This window comes from Hydractinia symbiolongicarpus, chromosome 12 (assembly GCF_029227915.1).
Source record: "Hydractinia symbiolongicarpus strain clone_291-10 chromosome 12, HSymV2.1, whole genome shotgun sequence".
In the NCBI taxonomy this organism is placed as follows: Eukaryota; Metazoa; Cnidaria; class Hydrozoa; order Anthoathecata; family Hydractiniidae; genus Hydractinia; species Hydractinia symbiolongicarpus.
In genome coordinates, this window is record NC_079886.1 from 13,146,593 (window position 1) to 13,155,602 (window position 9,010).

A 9,010-nucleotide genomic window follows, 5' to 3' on the forward strand; every position below is an offset into this window, starting at 1 on the left:
GCACGGCAAGGAAAGGGCACGGCAAAGGCAGGCAAGGAAACAGGAAGAGGAATCAGCAAGGCAGGGGTAGGCAAGGCATCGGAGGCACAGGCATGGGAGGCACAGGCATGGGAGGCACAGGCAAGGGCATAGTAGGCAGGCACCAGAAAAGGCATAGGAAGAGTAGGCAAAGGAACAGTCAGCACTGGCAAGGCCAGGGAACGGCTAAGCAGGGGCAGGTATCTTAATAGAAAATATCCCCCTACAACTCAAAGATTATGTATACTTAATATCTCTAGGATATGTATCATATTAGGCCAGGAGTATAGAACATATTAAGTTGCAAATATTTCAAATTCAATAGTTCATAAAAAAGGTCTCAAATTTATATCAGGTCAATATACAGTGAATCATGATAGTAGAATTACGTGCCAATACAAATATTTAATCAATCGGTCATAACGCCGAAAAAACTATCATTTTTTGATAAATCTGAGATTAAAAATTAACTTGGTTCCAATGACAACAACATTAAAAAGTCAAGAATTAAAAATAATCAGAGAAGTCCACGAGAAAGGCAAAAAAATTATTAAAAAACGCCTTTTTTGGTTTCTTGTGCTTATCAGGTTTATCAACACAAAAATTTTTACCATAAAGTGATAGATCTAGTACAAAAAACAAAGCATTTTTGGGCTCTATAAACGAAAGTGATAAATGTATGCAACTCCCCCCTCTACGACTCAAAGATTACCTATTATATTCAATATAGCTAATATCATATACTTATGAAAACCTGGTTGTTGTAGGTGCAAGATAATTATGTTTTCCCTATCGCTGTCCAGGATTTTAACCTGGATCTCTCATTTGCATGAGTGTCATTACCAGCAGGGCATAAATGTTTATATATATATATATATTAGTACAAATATACTGTGGCGCACATCGACATAATACCCCTTTCCAAAAAACTATCCTAACTTCGGTTCAAGTAAACAGACAGTAAACACCCTGTTGTTATCCTACACAGCTAAAACAATCATTCAGAAATTTTAACGGTAACGTTTTTGTAACATTTAAAAATAAAAACATAGTTAAAACCTGTTTTTACACTCCTAAAGCAAATAGAATCCTGAAATATTTTTTGGGAAAAGTTCTTGTGCATCTGATATATACTCTCCACCGTCCTTCCATTTACCTTATATTTGGCTTATTTAATAAGGAAATGGGCTCCGCTAAAATGACCGTTACAAATGAAGTTATTGCACGGCAACCTAATACGACGTCGTACATACCCATGGAAGATATTAGGAGAGTAAAGAACGAAATTGAGGACAAATATGATGCTATTTGCCATTGGAAAAAGAACTTATTCGAGCTTCCTAGCGGAGCCTTGGGTAAGAGGTATATTCGAATTATGACATCTTTAATCCAGGAATTGTCAACCGACGTCAGTAATGGGATTGCGTTGAAAAAGATGATGTCCATGCCCGCACTGCTTCTTCAAAAGAGTTCAAGCAGAACGAGTGCCCAGCAAAACAAAAGCAATTTGGAGAGAAGGTTAAGCCAATATGATAGAGGAGAATTAACAGAACTCTTACAAGAAGGGCACTTCATACAACAACAGATGAACCATCGCAGCAACATATACAATGATGACGAAAATGTTACTAAAACGTTTTCCAACTACATGAGAAATGGAAAAGTTAATGCAGCCCTGAAAACTACTCAGCAAATCAGGAAAAGGTGGTGTTCTACTGATGAACGCTGACACAATGAACCTGCTGGCGGAGAAGCACCCCAGGCTAAGACCAAAGAATGAGAATTTATTACTTAAAGGACCAGTAAATTATGTGCACGAAATCGTTTTCGATGAAATAACACCCGAATTGGTTAAGAAATGTGCAGCTGCAACTAAAGGGGCTTGCGGACCCTCCGGAGTTGATGCGGATGAATGGAGGCGAATTCTTGATTCAAATATCTATGGTGATACTGGCAGTGACCTGAGAAGAGCAGTTGCACAAATGGTAAAACAATTATGTATGATCGAAATGGAGAAGGTAAATCAATGTGCGACTTTAGAAGTTCTAATGTCCTGTAGGTTAATACCATTAGATAAATGTCCAGGACTGAGACCTATTGGAATTGGTGAAGTCTTAAGGAGAATAATGGGGAAATGTGTTATGGCTGTCCTAAAGAAGGATGTTTTAGAAGCAGCTGGTAATTTGCAGTTGTGTGCAGGTCAAAAATATGGCTGTGAAATTGCTGTTCATGCTATGAATGACATCTTCAACAGTGACGATTGTGAAGGAGTCTTACAGATTGATGCCAAGAATGCTTTTAACTCACTTAATAGAACTGTGATGATTCATAACATTAAAATCATTTGTCCAACGATTGCTACCTACGATTCAAACTGCTACAGCAGACCTGCTAGACTTTTTGTGCTTGGTGGAGCAGAAATCTTGTCTGAAGAAGGGACAACGCAGGGCGATCCAATTGCCATGGCTGTATACGCTCTTGGAATCACATCATTGATGTCAACGATAAACAGTTCATTTCTCTACACATCACATTCTTCAGATTCTTCAAACACGACAAAGCAGGTGACCTACGCTGATGATCTAATTGGGGCTGTGAAGCTGAAAGAATTACGTCAATGGTGAGATCTGCTGGATCTACATGGTCCATCGATTGGTTATTATGTTAATGAGAACAAGACGTGGCTTAATATAAAGGAGAAGCACTGCGGGAATTATCTGCAAAGTTATAGGAATAAAAATCACCAAAGAAAGTAGTAAACATCTCGGGGCAACCATTGGTACGCAGACATTCAAAAACAATTTTGTCAAGCAAAAAGTTGAAGAATGGGTTGCAGAAATTAAAGTTCTTTCAAGGATTGCAAGATTGGACCCACAATCAGCGTTATATGCATTCACACATGACAAGATAACCTACATCATGAGAACTGTTCCTGAAATTGAATCCATACTTCAGCCACTAGAAGATTGCATTAGGACAATTTTCCTTCCAGTACTGATGGAAGGACACATTTGCAACGGTCCCGAACGATTCTTGTTGTCTCTACCTCCGAAGTATGGTGGTATTGGTGTTATCAATCCTATTTCACTCTGCAAAATAGAATACAACAACTCCAAAAAAGTTACAAAAGCGGCTTCCAACGATGTGTTTGAACAACAAGAAGTCAAGCATAACAAAGAAGATGAAACGCGAAAAGTCAAGAGTCAGGTTCAAGTCGATAAAAAAAACGAAATGAAGTACAGTTAAGAGCCGTAAAAGCCATGTCCGTAAACGAATCGCAAATGCGTACACTTGATTGTTCAACAGAAAGCGGTGCATACAACTGGTTGACAGTCCTCCCGTTAGAAAAATATGGTTTTACATTAGATAAAAAATCGTTTTGGGATGCTATTCGCTTGCGATACAGCCTACCACTTACCAGATTACCAGAACGATGTGCATGCGGTTCACCATTTACTGTGCAGCATGCACTGAGTTGTCATACTGGAGGATTCGTTACAAGGCGACTCAACGAACTAAGGGATATTACAGCTCAGCTATTGTCTGAAGTGTGCAAAGACGTTGAAACAGAGCCATGTCTCGAACCATTAACGGGTGTACGAATATGAAATGTATATAACCATGTGCTTTAGATGAGCGGTTAATGAGATATAAGGGTATAAATATTTTGAATATTATATTTTGAAACAAGAGGGTGCCGATAAGCCGCAAACGCCTGCATGTAAAAGGGCGAGTTCGGACGACTCTTCGAATTAAGGTTACTGTAAAGGAAAAAAACTCACTACCCATGTAGTCTCAGAAAAACCCTTATAATTTATCAATAGTTTTATAATTTTTTTTTATGTTTTTTAGTTTCTGAATGCTTGATGAAAGACTTTTTTGACGGTGCTATTTTCGTGAGATGGTAATTTTCTAAAAAGAAAATATATTGAAATAAACACACACCAATTTTTTTTCACAGTTCGTTTTAAAATGACTTCTTTTTCCGAACGCGTGGTCGCAGAGTTCTCGTTTTCGCACCATTATTTTCAGCATAAATTAAATTCAAAAAGGTTCCCGGCTTTTTTTTTCTAATAACGTCATTATGAAATTATTTGTAATGACATTTAATCATTAAAAAAATGCATATTATTTTCTTTCTGTTGTCATCATTCGCTAATCAGTAATTTATACAAAAAAATCCGGGAACTTTTTGTGCATAATTTATTCAGCTTTTCATTACCGAAAATTTCAATGAGCCAATAGGAAGCTTTCGGAAAAAGAGACCACAAACGTAAAGGCATGTATGCTAAAATTTACTAACGAGATATTTGTTTTTAAAGATTTTCGTAGGTGTTATAAAAATGTGTGAACTGAGTATGCAGAAAGATGATAGAAGTGCGAACTTTTTCTTTATGCTGAATATGCGTGCACGCGTTCAGAATTATTAATAGACAGGCATATTCCTTAACTTTGATTTTTTTAATTCGATAGTGAAAGTAAACTATCTAAAAAATATTATTATGCATATTTTTATACGGGAGTTCCATATTATGCAAAATGTTTACAGAAAATATGCTCAACTCATTTTGCATATATTTTTTCAAAGGTGTGAAGGATATAACAGCTCTAAAAAGGCTTTTTCCAGAAAAAGGGACGTTCCAAATATCTTCATAGACTATAAAATATGTCATTGGAAAGAGAATTTTTTTTTCTATATGTCATGAATTTTTTGCAAAAAACCCAAAAAAAATAATTGTTTCCTTTACAGTAACCTTAAATTGGCAATTGTCGTCCGAAACCGCCCGCACTTTCTAGAACTCGCCCGAAACATTCCCGAAATGCAATTCTATGAGGGGGATCCGGGTCAAAATTCCGTGCATTCGATCGCCGTTTTAGGCGTTCGTTTTACTTGTTTGCGCATTCGGGCGTTCGTTTTAGGCGTTCGTTTTAGGCGTTGGTTTCAGGCGTTGCCAATGGAGAAAACTATCGTTTATAATACAGAACTGGTCTTGAAAATATATTTAAAATTTAACTCTGACTATCTAACAGGGTTAAACAACATGGCGGCTGCACTTACTTCGTTGGTATGTTACATTTATTTACTGAGAAGTTGTTTTGAAAAACAATAATGTGAATAATAATTGTCATCTCTATTGTTTCAGCAAAACAAAGAAGGATTGATCCTGATTCTTGATAAATTAAAAGAGACGATCATTAAAATCATTCATGAAACTTCTAATGTTAATTTGTCTGTCAATGACTACGATGCAGTTTCTACTAGATTCGAGAGACTTCACAGACTGGCAATTTACTTAGAAGCAGTATAGCGAAAATATGGTATTGATAGGTTGATAAGTAAACTCGAAGATATTTCTCGGTTGTTTTCGAGCGATGATGATCACAATGCTGAGCGTTGTTTACCTTTTGTAAGTAGAGAACACTGTGGTGGTAGAGGTGCACCAAAGTTCAAAATACCAGAAGACGTATTCGAATATTATTTAAGTCATGGATTCACAAATCCTCAGATAGCCTTAATGTTGAGAATTAGTGAGAGCACTGTCAAAAGACGTTTAAAAGAGTATAATTTGCGAAGAAACAGTCTTTTCTCTAACTTAAATGATGACGAACTCGATTCAAAAATAATCATGATACTGAACGATTTCCCTAATACAGGATACAAAAGAATGAAGGGTTTTTTGGTGGTTACTGGTGTAAAAGTGTAAGAAGATAGAGTTAGGGAATCAATGAGGCGAGTGGATCCAGAGGGTATTCTTCTGCGAAGTCTTCAATTCAATCCAGTCGTTCGCAGGACATATAAAGTAGCTGGCCCTTTGTCGTTATGGCACTTGGATGGAAACCATAAACTAATTGCGTACGTATTTCTTGATCTTGTTTCGTCGTTTTTTGTGCGTCTATTACGTATTCAACTTTTTATATTCACACTTAATAGGTACAAATTAGTCATCCATGGATGTATTGACGGTTATTCGAGAAAGATTATCTACCTGCACTGCCAGTACAGTATATCAATTTTTCATCAGTGCTGTTCCTATACACGAGAGGATTGGAAAGAGGAAGCTTCATAGCATCGAAGAGCGTGCACAATCAAAGAATAGAAAGACTGTGGGTCGATGTTTACTCCGCAGTTACGCAAATTTTTCAAGAAGTTTTGCTCAATCTTGAACAATCTGGTCACTTGGATATCAATAACCAAATCGATCTCTTTTTTTTACATTACGTATTTCTCCTTAGAATTAATCAGCATCTTCAAATGTTTATTGATGGGTGGAATAATCATCCTTTGAGCTCGGAGAGAAACATGACCCCCAATCAATTATGGATATTTGGGCTTCATAATACAGCACAGACGGGGTCGGACATAGATCGTGAAATATGGGAACCAGGCAATGAAGAGGAGGTGCAATTATACGGGGTCGACTGGTGTGGTCCGAGCTCACGCGACAACGTCGCTGTTATCGTAGAAGTTCCGAAAATTAACAACCCTTTCACAACAGAAGAGTACAGAGTTGTCACAGCATTATTTAACCCAAAAGCACAAAGTGAAAATTTCGGAGCAGATATATACTTGGCTCTCAGGGAACATACGAAACAAACAATTGTTTAAAGCAAATTATATATTATCTCACGCAGGATTAGCTCATATACTCCATATGTGTCTGTTACATTAGTTAGATAAAAATAAAAATTATCTTACAAAACTTCTCTCTCAATTGTTGAAATATTTCACAATAAAAAATATCAATAAGTTGAATCATAACTCCTTGCGTAATATAGAATATATCGTCAGCCTATGCATATAAAAAACGAACAGAATTTACCGCATTCACGGGCTTTACAAAAAACGACTTTGTATTGTGACAATCTAAGAAACAGAAGATGAAAAACCTCACTGAAATTCGAATTAATCGCTTTCCGTTGGGTAACAAAAGAATCTTAAAAACAAAACAAGTACATAAGTATGTCACTGTTTAAAACAAAATAGAGCGGACATTATATTGTGTTAAATGCTTTTCCACTTTTCGGAAGGACAGCTTGAAATGTTAAGTTAAAGTCATGATAATCGAAATTTTCGTACTTCAATGGAATTGTAATCGTTTGTTCGCATGTTGATGCGTAAAATTCCCCTGAAATTTTGTCAAAGTAGATTTTTATTTTCTTTAGTAATGGCGGCGTCTTTGCACCAGTCGCAAACACACACATTGAATCCAATATCTCTGTTGATGCGCCAGATACAAATCGCTTGAAATGTGATATTAATATTTCACTTTGGCTACATATTTCAAAAGACTCCAAGTTCAGAGTATCTTTTTCATTAAAAACAAAAAACTTGGTAAAAACATTTGGGTGGTGTTCCATCATCCCTAACAAGCCTAATGTTTTTAACCCTTCTCTCAGTTGATTATATAAACCAATCGTTTTCCAAACTATGCAAACAAGATATTAGAAACACAAACAATTATCACATAAAAAGTATATAATTCTGTATATACTGTATATATATATATTATTGAAACAATGTTAAATCATTATTATATATACCTCATTTTCTTTTAAGTGAGTCAGATCTAAATTCTCTTGCAGAGGCTTTATGCAAATCACACCATCGCCACTGTTTTTTTTTTTAGCATCTTAACATCATACCTATCAATATCAATTTTTTTAGTGGTCTCCTTGAACCACCATCTACAGCTTTACACAAGGTGAACCCACCTACAACTTTCAGTCAAGGATATGCTTCTTCAATTTTTGTGATAAAGGTGTGATGATTATCCTTTTGGTTAAACTTTATCCTTTTCCTCCCTAATCCTGCCTCGGTTAACAATCCAAGAAGATCAACAGAGGGTGTTTCAGCAGAAAACGTGTATGGAAGACAGCAGAAACCCCGTGTCCAAGTGTCAGTTACAAAATAATTTTTTCCAGCACAGGCACCAACATCATACTTTCTTTTTTTCAACGAGTCTGGTATTTTGCTTCTTATTTGAGGGAACAAGGTGCTAGCTATAATAAAGTAGTGAAAAATACACTCAAAAACGTTGTTTGTTGTATATAATATTGGAAATGAAGATGCATGGACAGAACTATATGTAGAAAAAAATCCAGAAACTTTATGTGGTATTATTGTGGAATAATCTTCCAGACCAAGTGACCTGTGATGGAAGTCTGCTTTCGTTTAAGACTTCCATCTCTAATGTATTTGGCAAATTCTAATGGAGATCACTTTTTAACTTTTTAATTTTTGTTTTTTATTCTTTTTCTTTTCAATTTTCACAGATTATAAATGTTACTATGTTTGATTGAGCTGAGGCAGTCTAAGGTTTATCATTTTTTGTTTCTTTTTTGTTCTAGTGGCCCCCAGTGGAAACAATCTACTAACTATAGGTTTTTGTGATTTTCTGGGCTAGCCACTTTAAATATTTATTATTATTATATTATTATTATTATTATTGTCTTTCCATCTAGCTAGCTATGATATTGTTGAATTGACATTTTGTGAACTTCTGTTAGCTAGCTAGCTCAAACTATACCTGGGCTTTGCTATCTTATCTGATCTTTCCCTGTTTCTTTTCTTGTCTTCCTCGTCGTTTATGGCGCCGTCGTTTATGGCGCCGTAGATTAGTGGTTATAGCTCTCGTACTCTGTGCGGGAGACCGGGGTTCGATTCCTCTTGACGGCGATTCAACATGGGCGAGTGAATGTTACCATAGCCCCGGGTTAACCCAAGCCATGTGAGGGAAATTGGGAGGATGGCACACTGTGTGGGCCGTTGGATGTTGCCGGAGTTGTCTAGTAGAGCGCGGGCTCTAATTGGGTCTGCGTAGCTCAAAATGAGCATTAAATACTCTAGGACTCTCCATCTACGCCATGGCCCCTCCTGGAAATAATAGACAGGGTATATCCCTCGATATTTGTGAGGCTAGCCATGTGAAATATGCACATCTATCTATCTATCTATTCGTTTTTTCTCTGGCTTTTTCTTTTATATTCTCTA

The 9,010-nt window shown here is 36.5% G+C and overlaps 1 protein-coding gene across 2 annotated transcripts; it reads left to right on the forward strand.

Annotated features, from left to right (window-relative positions):
• Positions 1-1,725: 1,725 nt before the first annotated feature.
• Positions 1,726-6,071, forward strand: LOC130622497 (uncharacterized). Of its 2 annotated transcripts, none has more exons than XM_057437955.1 (2): positions 1,726-5,872; positions 5,951-6,071. In XM_057437955.1, the coding sequence occupies exon 1, from the start codon at positions 1,737-1,739 to the stop codon at positions 2,640-2,642; it is 906 nt and encodes a 301-aa protein (XP_057293938.1). In that variant the 5' UTR covers positions 1,726-1,736; the 3' UTR covers positions 2,643-5,872; positions 5,951-6,071. The 2 variants fall into 2 exon arrangements, with proteins under 2 accessions (XP_057293938.1, XP_057293937.1); XM_057437954.1 differs by having other exon boundaries at positions 1,726-3,674; positions 5,163-6,071.
• The last annotated feature ends 2,939 nt before the right edge of the window (positions 6,072-9,010 follow it).